The sequence below is a fragment of the Dermacentor silvarum genome, chromosome 1 (genome assembly GCF_013339745.2).
Source record: "Dermacentor silvarum isolate Dsil-2018 chromosome 1, BIME_Dsil_1.4, whole genome shotgun sequence".
NCBI classification, from domain to species: Eukaryota; Metazoa; Arthropoda; class Arachnida; order Ixodida; family Ixodidae; genus Dermacentor; species Dermacentor silvarum.
Genome location: NC_051154.1, coordinates 113,988,539 through 114,003,564, shown reverse-complemented (window position 1 = coordinate 114,003,564; position 15,026 = coordinate 113,988,539). Strand labels below are relative to the sequence as shown.

At 47.4% G+C, this 15,026-nt stretch overlaps 1 protein-coding gene and 1 non-coding gene across 4 annotated transcripts in view; both read right to left on the bottom strand.

The window, feature by feature from the left end:
• Positions 1–15,026, bottom strand: part of LOC119435435 (CD109 antigen-like) — a 126,537-nt gene that overhangs the window by 66,638 nt on the left and 44,873 nt on the right. For all 3 annotated transcript variants that reach the window (XM_037702296.2, XM_037702306.2, XM_049672657.1), the window contains 3 exons: positions 4,932–4,994; positions 2,395–2,567; positions 640–665 (listed from right to left, as the gene is read on the bottom strand). In XM_037702296.2, the coding sequence (XP_037558224.1) occupies positions 640–665; positions 2,395–2,567; positions 4,932–4,987 (255 nt within the window). In that variant the 5' untranslated portion in view covers positions 4,988–4,994. The remainder of the gene's footprint in view (positions 1–639; positions 666–2,394; positions 2,568–4,931; positions 4,995–15,026) is intronic.
• On the bottom strand, positions 13,353–13,424 carry Trnat-cgu (transfer RNA threonine (anticodon CGU)). Its single transcript has one exon. It is a non-coding gene; the product is annotated as a tRNA-Thr (tRNA).

The window sequence follows — 15,026 nt, the reverse complement described above, 5'->3', positions numbered from 1 at the left end:
TCCCGGAACCATGATTTAAATCGCGTTCACCATATATTGCAAAGTGCTCTTCAGGAGATCATTCGACACACATCCAGCCTCTTCAATGAGCAAAGTGCAACTGACGGTGTTCCGAAGCAGACCCCAGGTAAAACTATATAACTGTGGGCTATATACTTCTACCAAGTTACTTCGTTGTAACTATTGTCCGCACTCACAGTCTACATTGCCTGCCGGAGGGGAGAGTTCGGGTGGATACTTTGTTACAGACCAATGCGAAAGCCTGCCGCATGCCAGAGGAAAACCGTGAAGTATGTTTGTTTTCTTGTTTTTTTTTTTTGTTTTTTTTTTTTCAATGAGATGACTGCTTGCTCATAAAGCTGTCAATGCTAATTCATCTCCGCGGTCATCCTGCACGCAGAAGTAGCGGGGCCACAGATCTCCCTATCCAGCGTTTACGCTGCCGCCTTGCTGCGCATATGCTATGGCGCCTGACCACGGCCGCGATAAGCTGCTGAACATGCATAGTCGGCGCGTCGTACTTTCGTATTGCTAAAGAATGCGTAAAATTATGCCAGAAAAATAGTAAAAACGCCTTTGTTGCGACTCTTGTCAAGAAGACAAAAAAAAAAAAAAAACATTACCGAGCAAAACACGTACCTCGAAACTCAAGACTTGAGTCTCACCTGGAAAAAGAAAAAAGAAAAACAAAAAACGAGAACAAAAATTAGCACCCTAACAATTGCGCAGGCCCCCCCATAGCATGTAATTTTCAGGCAAAATTTCGAAGTACAACAAAGTAGTAAAAGCAACAAAAACTTGATGACAGACAATGGCCAAGTGGTTGTAATAGCGTTCAGAGAAGAGCAGCGGGGCAATAGATGGAGCATGATTATTATTATTATTCAATTAATTAAAGCCTGGAGCCTTACGTGCCAAAAAGCCACGACCTTATTATGAGGCACGCCGCAGTGGGGGCCTCCGGATTAATTTTGACTATCTAGGGTTTCTTAACGTGCACCTAAATATGAGTACACGAGAGGTGTGTGTGTGTGTTTTTTTTCGCCCCTATTGAAATGCGGCCGACACGACAGGGACCGAACCCACGACCTCGAACTTGGCAGCGTAACACCATAGCCACTAAGTTTGCGCGGCGGGGTATTATTATTGTTGCTATCATTAATTCCTCTATATGTTCTTCATTCCTCATATATTCTGACAACTAAAAGCTATTTAAGTCTTTCGACAATGTTCGCGACTGCACTGAACTCCAAAATGAAATTATTTCGCTCTCAAACTGATGCAGAGAGAATAATACCGGTGTCACACGACCACTTTTGATCGTTATCAGGCCGATCCGGATCGAAATTCTTGACTGCGGTTGGCTCCCTCGTGCAGCATTCGCAAACGAGCCAATCACGACCGAGAAATTCGATCCGAATCGGGCTTCATCGCGATCAAAAGCACGCCGCGTGACACCCGTATAAGCTTCTCTTAAACGCTTCCAAAACTATGATATTAAGTTATACATGGAAAACACACCATGTGCAGTTTCTTGTGCTGCAGAAGTATACCAGGCAGCAATCCTCTTCTTTCTGGGGTTTTACGTGCCAGAACAAGTTCCGATCATGAGGCACGCCGTAGTGGAGGGCTCCGGATTAATTTTGAACACCTGGGGTTCTTTAACGTGCACTACAACGCAAGCCCACGGGTGTTTTTGCATATCGATCGCCTATCGATATGCGGCCGCCGCGGCCGGGATTCGATCCCGTGACCTCGTGCTGAGCAGCACAATGCCTTATCCACTGAGTCAACGCGGCCTTGTTGCAGTACTCACTGTCCTGAGCTCGACTTCAAAAAAAAAAAAAAAAAAAAAAAAAGACATTCTGCCTGTATTGATATATTTCATAGTTACTTATCTGTGGTTCTGTACATGTTTAGATAATCATGTATGATTAACCCACTTTTACGCCCGCCTCCTCGTTTTGTTTTTCCCCATTTGTTTCGCCCCCTCAATTTTTTTTTTTTTTTTACGACATTTGTATCCTCTATACACTGCGTTTTGCATATAACTAGGAGCACCAGTACAAAGGCTGTGTACCTGGGTAGTATAATAAAGGATTGATTGACTGATTGATTGATTGATTAACTGATGATTGATTGATTGACGATTGAGCCGCGTGATACTGCAGACAATATCCACAACACTTAACGGCCACTCTGCTCTGTGCCGTGACGATATCACGCGCCTCTCTCGTGAGGATAGCTTTCCGGCCACCAGACAAGAGGACTCAAATGCCACCTGGTAAACAGGCCACTTGATAACGGCGGGAATCTTAAAAGCACACACGCACATACACAAAACTAGAGCAATAGCACAGAGATGCATGCGAAGTGAAAACATAGATAACGCACGGTCCTGAAGCGTGGCCCTCTTGTTGATAAAGTTGAAGTTGCCGTTGTCTGCGCGACCCGACACGGTGACCAGCATGTCAACAGGCGACCGGCTCTGGCTCAGCGAAGCACTCACATGGTACTTGAGGTTCGGTCGCAGAGTTTGCGGCGCCACGATCGTATACACGCCGCCACTGCAAAGGAACGCCGCACCTGGTTGCTCGGTTGATCGACACGGATCGAACCACGGCTTGCACGATCAAGAACTAGATTATTGCACTGCAAGGCGTCATGCTTTAAGCAGAGACGAGTTAGCGCACGGAAAGTCGTTGCATTATGGTTGCAAACCACAACGGCGGAACTCATATGTAGCTGAAGAGACAACTCTGGCCTACGTAAACGCGTCCTCAGCATGCATAGTTAATAACAGCTGTTGGTCGTCCTTCTACGAAGGTGATCCATAAAAATAAAGCCAGAGATTGAAGTTGGTAATATGAGGATGCCTCATTTCTTCGTTTAAGGGACATATTTGGAAATCAATGCGCAATTACATTATACGGGTATATTAAACATCCGTTTGCTCATACCTCCGAGACCCTCGCATCCAAATGTTAAGTTGACCTAATGACGCTTTCGAAAATTCGATGCCGACAAAGCGAGAAATGCTGCAGCGCCGCAGGGAGCCCACGTGCGATGTATCGTGCAGTGTGCGCAGCTTGTCACTTAAGTCTCACCGAAGGCAACGCACGACCTAGCTTTCGCAGGACGGCTTCTCTATACTATACAATGTTACTGAAAGGCAGGCGTAAACACGCACAAAAGCAGGAACAAAAAGGACAACGCAAACGTTAAAACATCAGGACAACACAAATTCTGCCTTTCAGTATCATTAATCCCTACCAACTTGTTCAACACTCAGTCGTTCAATTCTCCGTATAACACTTTGTCAAAATAATAGTGACGTCAAGAACGCAACTTAAACGCGAGAGTTTCTGCAGATGTACGCATGCTCCTCACGCTGACCTTCCGGAAAATAAGCATGTGGGTCCATCCAAAAAAAAAAAAAAAAACTGCAGTAAAGTGTCGTCGCCGATCATAGTGTTGCACTATATGTATACGGTCGCAAGGTGCCGCCCATGTGCCAACTTTCTTGTCATGTGCCAAAAAATGTAATAGTATAAAGAAACCCGCGGCTGAGCTTGTTTCCCCCGAATAACTCGGTGTACACAACGCGCCAAGCGGACCATGTGCTACATTTTATCATTGTTCTCGCCCAGGATCATCAAAGAAGCATACGCACATTGGTCGGCAAACATCCTCCACGGACATACTGTCCCGAAGTTTGCCCGGCATGGAACCTCCCTCATATACGAGTATCGACACGCCTAATGGACAGTGATTGTTGGAACCTAACCTAACCTAACGCATATGCACTTAGGCTGCGAAAGAAGTTCCTCCGGATGTAGCTCCCCATACTAAACCACAGCTTCGGCGTCGCTGCCGTATGGATTGTTTATTACGTCGCCTTAGAGAGTTTGTTATTTCAAATTAGCACGGAAACCTCAACGCTGGTACGTCAGTGTGGCATCACGGATTTCACAGTATTTTCTCGTATTTCGGCTGTTGTGGCACAGTAAAGGTTCCCGAAACTTGTCAAGTTCAGTGTTCGGCTCTTTCAGAACACAACGTAACCCACATTTACAGATTAAAAACTATATCTATTCTCGAGCAGACGCCGTCAGAATGACGCCCCGACGAGCCATGGTGCGGGGAAATTCAAACCGGCGTCGCCACCAATCTTTCATTCTTGCGTTGAAAAGGCTTACTGAGCCTCCTCCCACAGTATTGCTTTCTTATTGTAAAATTATAACTTACTAACACAGCACACCATTTTCTTCTCTTCATTATCAATTAAATGTATTCTCGTTTACGTACCCAACATTTAATTTGCAATGAGTAAGTCAGTAACACCACTTATTTTTCCGACTTGTGATTCTCTTTTCGGCTGGACATCAGCAGTCACCTACGTGTTCACATTATCTCAAACTCTGGGTATCATGCATATTTGTTCATCGGTCGTAATCGTTCTTTGTTGCATGAACAATTGCAGTTACACTTTTACTGTTGCATACTTACGCACCAGGAAAATGTGTTGTATGAAACGCATTGAAAGACATTCTCGGTTTTGCATAGGTAGTAGAAAATAGTTTCATGCTTTTATAACGTGTATGTGTATTTACATCAAGAATAAGTTCATAGCACGCCGGTAGAATATTTAGAATTTGCGATAGGATATGTATTTTATACGTATATTGCAACACCAAGAACTCATCCGCTTAATCTGAGTCACAATCATACAGCTTCAGCAGCGAAGGTTAAACAAAAATGCTTTTGCATCCCCCCTCCACCCCTCCCCATCTTTCCTTACACTGACCAATAAATCCGCCCTTGCGTTCAGACAAGCTAGAGTGATATCCCCATATAGATTACAACGGTGCCAGCAGCCATGCAATCACTGTGCGAGAAAGCGATGTCATGTGGAAACAGGTAGCACTTACCTTTGACACGCGGCGAACGGCACAAATGCCAGAAGAAAGAACACTGGCGCCCCCATGTGCGTCCTGCAATAAATAAAGCACGCGATTTTACCAAGCTGCACGAAAAGTCAAATCCGCAACAAAGCGTAATATCCAGAGCTATTAGAATTTCGTAAAGCAAGGAAAGCACTGAATGCAAAAATATTCAGGCATTTCTTTAAATGCCTGACCTGATGTTTAAAACCGGCGATAACATAGCAAGCTAAAAGGAACTAAAAACTCAGTTATCATGCCTTGATGGCCACTGAGCTTTTGTTGTCTAATACTTTGCTGTCGCTATCAATTCTTCGCCCGAAAGGCAAAGAATTGATAGCGACAGCAAAGTCTCGACAGCAAACGACAACTGCACGAGATAGGGTTTTTGTAATTTTATCGTCCATAAAAATTGAAGTAAACATTCGCTTACTAATTAAATTAACAAGCATGGTGCCACGCGCGCACAGGCAAAAATGAACAGATTTTACTCGATGACTGACACTCGCTGTCACAACGCTGGCGTGATGAACGCAGGCTGTTCTGCCAGGCTTTTTTTTTTTTTTTTTTTTTTTTTGTGCTTCACCGGCAAGTATGCAACTTTGGAATGTCATCCTCACTTCATCGTATTTTCGACGCCAAGGAGATGGCGACAAAACCAGCGTCACCTCAAGATAATTGACATCGCCTACGTGTCGCTTCTTCGTCTGTTCGATGACCCAGAACTGGCAAACAAAACGAGTTTTGGGACCCGAAGCTACAGTGGGTCATTGGTCATGTTACCTCTCTAAACGGCAAACAATGAAGGTCTCCCTTCGAGGTGTCAGCAATTGGAAGCGGTAGCGACTGTCAAAATGAGAGTGCTGAAATCGCTACAAGCTGATCGTTACTGAGAGCCCACTAATTGCAGCAAAGAGCCAACACGCGCGACTTCCGTGGGAACAGCGTCGACCCCTGTTTCCCATGCAATTGCCTCTTCATTGCATCGTAGGCGCGTTCGACTATTGGACATCACAGGTAGAGTCCGGCGGGGTGACGCGGCACCATGAGTGGGATTTTCCGAACAGTTCGACGATTCTAATTGGCCGACAGAAGGACATTTGAATTCCCTCATCTAGAGAATAAGGGAAGTCGCCTGCTTAAAAGCAGAGCTTCATTGTTGTGTGGGGTGCTGAGTGATGTAAAGACTCCGACTTGTGTGCTCCAATAATCATGTAGCCGTCCTTGTGAAACACGTAATGTAAATTGGTACATAAAACTTGATTTTATCATCACTCGGACGTCGTTCTGGACCTCTTTCTCCCGGCACGGCACCAGCCATGGAACCTTCGTGGCCGTCCGGAACAAGGCAGAGTGGAGCGAGCGCTTCGCGCTGTAGTGTTAGCGCTCGTGTTGTGCCCTCTTCCGTCTTTCCAAGCACTTTATATTTGTTACTATGCTACACCAACAAGACCGAACGTCAACCCGTGGCACGCCTCCACTTGCCTATCATCTCAACGCGTCTCCGAAACTTGAGATTAGGCGACCTCGTATACACTATATGCGCACTGAAAGACAGCGCACATGAAGCCGCGAGACATCTCGGCTCGCCCAAACTTTGCACCTACCACAGCGCGGGAACACTAATCGACACGCCTGTTTGACAGCGTCGACCCCTGTCAAGGCACCTTCTCGGCTCACCCTAGCACGCTTCCTATTATTGCTTTCCGATTAAACCATCGAGAGAATACCTTTAGAGAAGCTTTCAACACACACGAATGCAGAGGAAAGCGCGCTTTTCTTTCACTGGAAGTACGTTTAGATGGAACAGCTTAGTTATGCTGATTATTACTTCGCGGCCAATTTTCACATACGGGTGCGCAGAAAGTATCAAAGGAAAATTATATCAGTATTTTTATGTAGTATCTGTTCAAAGGAAAATTATATCAGTATTTTTTATGTATAGTATCCGTTTCAACGACATAAGTTAGTGATGTGCATTCTACTCTTAATTTTACATCCTTCGTAACACGATTGTAGTTGACAGTCAGCCATTAATATTAACTTCCGTCTGCTCCACTACGCCGAGCGCGCGCGCGTCAGGCGCCCAGCGGAAGCGCGACGGAAGAGGGTGATGATAGTAAATCACGACACGAGACATCATGTCTCCAACTCGCTGTGACGTGAGAAGAGGATTATCAACGAGGTGGTAAACAATGGCGGAAAGCGATAGCAAGGTCTAGCGCTGCGCCCTAGCTCCTCGGATGGGATGGTGTTCTAACAATACGCGGGAGCGACATGTTTGCGCGACACACAACGCGAGGGAACTGATGCTGCGCAGCAGATACGCTGGTGTCTCACAAAGGCGTCTCACAAAGCTGGCGTGATGAGGAGCACCGCCAGCGGCGTTGCAGGCGTCGTGCCTCGACGGCGCTCGAGAAGAGACCGACAAAAAAAGTCAGTTTAACCCGAAAGGCCAATCACTGATTGCGATAGCAAATTATTAGCCTATACGAAGTGGCCTATACGAAGTTAGTGGCCTATACGAAGTTAGTCGTTTTATCAGCTACATAAACTGCTGTAAACATTCGCTTACTAACAAAGTTACCTAGCACGTTGTCACGCGCCCACAGGCAAACACGAACACATCTCACTCGATGACCGCGGACACTCGTTGTCAGAATGCTGGTGTGAAGAAGAGTGGCAGCAGCGGCGAGCGAGTCCCCCCTTCGGCAGCAACGCGAACTAGGCGCGCGAGAACAAAGCGCACACGAAGCCATCAGCTATCTCAACCCATCGCAGATTGCCTCCAAGATAGGACGCGGCCGTGCTCAGCCGCCGCAGCTGGAGTAGAAGAGGTGATTCGCACTAACTGCCCGTCGCTCGCGGGCAGTTAGTGCGTCGTTGCGTAGTTAACAGCGCGCCGCGTCTCTCTACGCAAAGGCCGCGCATGCACCGTCGACATTGTACTGTCGATACCGTGACAGCACGGAGGCAACGACAGCAAGAATGAGCCTCGGGCGTCCGTGCAATGGTTATCGCAATAAAAGGCCATGTCCTCGTGCTACACAGGAACAATTGTATAATGCGTTCCACTCTTGGCGCTTCCCTATCATACGATGATTGCCCGGCGACGCCTACATGAAACTCGTCCTCTTATGTTATGACTTCCTACGCACTTTCTTCTTTCCATCTACTTCTTCCCTTTTCTCCTACCTTCCCTTCTATCTTTCTTCCTTTACGTTCTCCTGAACGTTTGTTCATTTTATCTACCCCCTTGATCTACCTGCTCATTTTTTCTCACTTGTGCCACTGATCTTTCTGTTAGCCTATGCTTCATCGCCCATTTTATTCAAATATATGGACGCTCAAATCGAATTTCCGCCATCGTCGTCGGTGTCGCCGTGATGCTCCGTATAAAGTCCAAGAGCGATAAAATCGCGGCCGAGCGCCGTATGCAGTGGGTGCGAGGGTGGGCCGAGAAGCACAGTCGCTCGATCTCACGCACGCAAGGAAGGAAGGAAGGAAGGCGGGGTAGAAGTGCGCTGTCTCCATTTCAAGCAAGGCAGCAGGGGGGGTTCTACTCCGGCGGCGTATAGCATGCACGGATGAGCGCGGCCATGTGGGCCCTATCTTGAAAGCGATCTGCGGTGGGTACAGTCTATTCGAGCCAAAGGCTGATGACTTTGTGTGCGATGTGTTCCCACCGCTTATTTCGCGTTGAAGCGAGAGGCAGCACGAAGGGGCAATTCGCTCGATCGCTCCTGCTGCTGCTGCTCTTCCTCACGCCAGCGTTTTGACAGCGAGTGTTTGCGTTCATCGAGTCAGATGTGTTCATGTCTGCCTGTGGGCGCCTTTTACTGCCTTCTGCCTTTTGCTAGCCAAAAGGCTGATGCTGTGACCTGCCCTCGCGTTTCCTGCGTTCATAGCGTATGACAGCTGACTTCACGTTCTAGGGCGCCTTATACTACATCTGTTGCGATATGCATTTATTGTATATGAGCTGACTTTCCGTTCTAATTTGTTGTGAGTTGTCTTCTACATTTATGTGAGATGACATGTTCAAATTTCTTTGTGATGTTATTTGTGCGGTGAACTGTTTCAGAGCATTTACGTCACCTGATGACATGACTTTTTCGTTGTTACCTTTCTTTTGTTAAGTGCCGGTTTGTTATGTCATATTTAGTATATAGGGTGTTCCAGCTAACGTTAGCCAAACTGTTCAACGAAAAGAAGTTTAAAGAAACACGGTGCAAGATCCGATCTTGAGACTTACGGTGTGTGGTGACCAGACGTCAGGCGACCGCAGGAGAACCGTAGTATTATAAATGTATGCACCTTGTTTTTTTTTATATTTTTTTTTCGCCGAACAGCTGCTTGGTTTACGCTAGCTGGGACACACGGTATACTTGTTCTAACAGAATAGGACTAGCCGGTGCCGCCTAAAGGCAACAATATCTCCTAAATGTAATGCATTATAATGTATAATAAAATGTATAATTTATAAAAGACATTTGGAAGAGAAAGTAAGGGCAATGGAATAGCAGTAACGCTGTGGAGCATACTGAGTTAAACATACTTCAAGTTCGCTTACGCACTTGATTTATGGAAGGCGCCATAGTGGATGGCTCGGAATTAATTTTGACCAAGCGGTGTTGGTTAATGCGCACTGAAATCGAAGAACACTGCCGTTTTAGCGCTATCTAGACGCACACCAAAACGCGGCCGCCGCTGCCGGAAATCGAACGCGCGACCAGGCACTAAGCAACGTAGTACGTAACGCCACAGCAGCAAAGAGACTTAATGCTCGGGAAGCGCTCGCTGACACGGCGGACAATGTTGAGGAAAGAGCAGGTAAGCGCTGCAGAGGGCATGGAATGCGCCGTTACGAAAACTGAAGGCCTGGTCGAGTAAGCACACAAACGAGGCCGGGACAGACGTAAGCGCAGCAGACGAAGTACCATCAGCGACCCGAACCGAGACGTGCGTGCGCAAAATACTAATGATTATTAACCCAGTGAGTGTAGAGCACGAACGGGACAACCAGCGGCCAGCCAGTGGCTTCCGTGGCACAGCTCTGGCAGGCCGCGATACGGGTGGACAATAGCGGCCTGGGAAAAAGAAATCTCGACGTTTCCCGTCGCGTTCTTCAGTCGCCTGTGGACTGTTGCTGACCGGTGTTGCTAAGCCCCGCGGGTCCGCTGTCTGTAGCAGACGATGCACGCGACCGCACAGCGCCGGAGAAGTGAGAAAGAGCAACGTCTTCCCACTGGCCTCGGAGCACGGGCCCCGCATGGGAAAGAAACGGCGCTCCTCTGGGGGGAAGGCGAACTGATAAGCAAATGGGTAGCGGGGCCCGCTGGCGCACTCGCTTCGTCGCGTAGAAACCACCGATATGCGATGCGCAGTTTACACTTGTCCACACGTACACACAGCCTTTCAATCACTTTATTTTTCTCTCAACACAAGGATTAACGCTGTCATCGAAATCGACACGCTTTCTAACATCTTCGCAAAATTTTCCCAAGCTATGTAAAGTTTTATGCGTTTTCAGCGAAGGCAGACATGTAAGGGGACTGGAGAATACTACTTAACTAATACGACTACCCGCAGAAATACATCAAGTAGACTGCAGAGCGCGAATGCCCGTGCGCTAGGTGGCCTGCCTCCGGTCTTGCCGCCTCAGTGGGCCACGCGGCGGGGGCGCCTGTGCGCAAATAATTGCCGGGTGACCAGCGTTGAGCGCCCCTTGCGTGCCGAACAGGCGAGTGCGTGCCACGAGAGCGGCGGAAACAAAAATTTCAAGAGCAACGCCGAACAGGAACAAGCAGAGAAGAGCGGAGCCGCCTCCCTCTCCACAGCTACCGGCGGCCGCGTCCTGTGTTCGTGAAAAGCATCCGGATGTAGACAGCCACAACACAAACATAGGGCGGCCGAGAATTCCCCGCGTCGCTACTGGGCCAAACCACTCTTCGGGCGCGCCTGAGCCTCGTTGGCGCCCCAGAACGCGTACGCAGGTTTAGAGAAAATTAGCCAGCAACCGGGCACACGCATAGCGAGATTCATTGCGGGAACCGGAAGTGACGCCAGTCGGACGCCGTCGTAGCCGCGACTCCTGGCATTACCAAGAAATTGGCTGGCGCAAGGAGTGCGCCGCCGCGAACGCCTCATGCCACCTCCGTTGCCACCGCCCGTTGACAACTTCCAACAAGCGCGTGGGATTATGAGCCGAAAACTGAAGGTCTTGCAAAAGGCGTCACAAGGACAGGGACAGAACGACGACTCGCCCTGCAAGCGGAACAAACCGCGTTTGCACGGCAGCAGCCGGCTCACGTGCTTGGGCAGGAAATGCGCAGCGGCGCGTACGTGACCGACAGTCAGCTTCGTCTCGTTCACTAACCGTACGTTTTCACGTTTCCCGAAACGAAGCGCCATCCCGCTTCCTCCAACCGAGATTCCTCTTCGTCCTTATAAGAAATGTATAACTTCGTTTTTCCGTTTCCCACACCGTGCTGGTACAAGCAACTCAATAATGCCCAATGATCATATCGGGCACACTTTGACACAGAAAGCTTGGTCAAATTAAGTTATACGAGCACAGATGAAACCGGATGAATGCACAAGAACACCATCTACTACAAGAACATCGTCGAGGGAGAGAAAGGGGGGAGGGTCCTCCATTGAAAGGTGGAGAGGTTTACCTAGCGGTAAACTATTCCAGCTAAAAGCCATGGCGTATGAAATGACACAGAAGGCATATCGCACTGAAACACGCGATCTCACAGTACCTGGTTGATGTCGGAGTAGCACAAAGATCTTGAAAGCGATTTCATGGCATGCAAGGAGCGCCGATTTGGGGCCTCACTACAAGGACATCCTGGCCCTTAATCAGAGTTGATTGAGTTTTGATGGCGCACGTTTTTCAATATAATTACCTAGCAGCTTAGAATACGAGTATATAAAGCTTTGGGGCAGTTTTGTCGTTTGCAATGTGGTTTTCTGACAGCAAAACAAGCAGACAAAATGCGTGTATCTCCCACTGCAGGGCGCCGTTTTTTCGCTAGGTACACCTGATTTATTAAATTGTTAAGCCCCATTCAGCTGCTTCATTATGGGGACATATCCGCAACAAATATTGCGTGTTTTAGCATATGTAGCGGACGTACACGGTCTTCATATAAGGTATTACAAAAATATTTGGAACTATTTGAAACATGGATTGATTATTAACGCACGTTTTTGTCAATAAAAGTACCACGCTTGTTTTTTTATGTTAAAGTATTCGCGTTAAGATCTTCCTCCAATACTGTCAAGAAATCAATCCTGAAGTTAACTCGGTGCCATATATGCGACGGCAAGCTCAACTGGCGCAATCACAATGAGCGCATTGTTAAGGCAGCGCGTATCCCCGTCGCTTCGAGTTACGGATATTCGATCCATGCATATTGGAATTATGCTGCGCTTTATTTCCGGTGGCGCCGTCCTACAAAATTAGTCCCCTTGTGAATTTAGAGACAAGCTCTAGGCTTATTGCCTTAATTGGACTCTATAGGTCCCTGGTAGCAGTGTTACAGCACGTATAAACGCAGGGAAATACGAAGAAGGGACAGGGCACAGTGCCGACTTTCAACTAACAGCTTTATTGAGGGCAGCTCGCCAATTTCTGCAATGGACCTATCAATATAAGACAGTAAAAAATGTTGGGAAAATACTTGCGCGCCACAGCAACGCGATTGTAATCCGGACGTAGAACGGACCACGGTATAGTGCGCAGGTGTAGAGAAAAGAGGTACAGCCCGGGAGATAAATGAGGTCCGCGAAATAAAGGCTGGTATTCCTTGTGTGTCAGTGCTCCATCCATTGTATTACCTAGAAAAGAACACACGTACCTATCAATAGACCTTTGTGATTGTTGGCGGAAGATGGCGACGCGGTGGCCCGCTAGTATCTTCATTTCCTTTTGTCATGTTGTAAATTGTGGGTCCCTGGTATAGATCGGCGACCTGCCGGCCCTCAATTAAACTGTCCGTCGAAAGTCGGCCTTCTGTCCGGTCCTGTGTTTCTTTTCTCTGCGTTTACATGTGCTGCAACACTGCTACGAAGCATACATCACCAACTATATAGGCCACCAGCAAACAGTATTGATGTCGCTAGGTTTGTTGTGATCTAAACTAATCAGTGTCTTCACGGTTCAGACTTCAGTGCTGTATTTGGCTCTTTCCCGTGGTTTGGGGTTCGTCGTAGTTTTCTCACCGGATATATATATATATATATATATATATATATAATTTATGATTTTACTTAATCATATCATAAGAAGCCAACAAATAATGACACCAAGGACAACACAGGGGAAATTACTTGTACTTACTTAATTGAATTAAAGAAATGATAAATTAATGGAAATGAAAACGGATGAAAAAACTAACTGGCCGCAGGTGGGGAACGAACCCACGTCTTCGCATTACGCGTGCGATGCTCTCACCATTGAGCTACCGCGGCGCCATTTTCCCATCCACTTTCTGGGGTATTTATGTCTTACAACTAGAATTAGAATTAACCCTGGGAGTGTTAGCCAGCGCCACAACTCACAAACCTAGGCGGCGGATGAGCGCGTTTGAGCGCGTACGAGTTCCTAGGCGAAGCGGACATGCGTTGCCGCTAATAGCGTGAGCTTCAGAAGACTAACACAAACTCGTTAATTAACGTTTTTGTTAGTATCTTGGGGGCAGTCTATATGGCAAATTTGGAGGCAGTGACATTTTCATGCACACCCATATTTAAAAAAATCGCACCCTAATTCGAAATATTCATCCAATTCCAAAGCTCAATCGAGGCAATATCGAGACTGATCGAGACCGTAAAGAGGGGGGGGGGGGGGGGTTGAATGATGGCATGCCGCGGCAAATCCTGACCCGACAGAAGGCCGCACTTGCCTGCCAGGCAAAAGCATGGCGTACCATTAGCTGCGCGACCGGCCGACACCGTTCGGTTTCATACTCCCTCGCGCTTGTCACGGGGCGTTACGGTCTATGATAGCGGGGCCACCTTTCCTGCGCTCCCGCGGCGCTCGGTTTCGATATTGTGTGGATTTACCGTTGAAAGTCCATGGTAAATACCTCGAATTAGATCCACTTTAAAGATATTTGAAAAAGGCGGGTGTGACTTCAAATTCGCCATTTAAACTGCCCCTAAGGCGCTAATAAAAAGTAGTAAGTATTTGATAGTCTTCTGAAGCTCTCGTTATTAGCGGCAAAGTACGTCCGCCTCGCATAGGAGCTCGTCTGCAATAATGCCACGTTCGATGCGCTTATTGCCTTTTGCATAAAAATCGATTGTCTAAAAACACACACGCGCGCGCACGCACGCAAGGTACTTTGGTGGGCTACAGTTATGCGTGGACATGATGGAAGGTAGCGCAAGAAATTAGGAAAGAAGGAGGGCGAAAGCACAGAACGCTACACTCAACTGAAGCTTCAAGATAAAACACATACAGGGTGTCCCACGTAACTTGTTGCGCCAAAATTTAAAAATATACGAGTGCCACGTAGCTGGAAAGAACCCAGGTGATGCTTGCCGTCGATTGGAGCAAGTCTTATTTTTGTATTTTGCCTAATTAGATAATTAATTAATTCACTTCTAAAATATTATAATCAGAGCAAAATTGTCAAAATTGTAGGCCACCATGAAAAAAACTGCCGATCCATCTTTCTGTTGCTCTACACGTGCTACGTAAAAGTTTTCCAAGCGTTAAAGGAAGCCCGCAAAACGAGAAAAAGCACCACGCGACTAGTCGTGCGGCACTTTTCGCGTGCTTTTGCGTACTTCTTTCACGCTTCTTTCACGTGCAATCGTGTCGCGGCTCTTTTTCAAGATTTTTACTTCATTGAGGAGACGATTGCACGCGCATTATTTGTAATGATATTGTAAATGGGAGCCAGTTCCGCTTGACATTGATCGTTCATGCTCTGAATCTTTCATTGACACACCTGCTGGGCACGGATCGCATTTTACAATATCCTTCAGGTCATATGACGCGGTGCGACGCTTTCCTATTTGCCCGTCCCAGTACACTCAGGCACGCAGCGCGCACTCGTGGAGCGT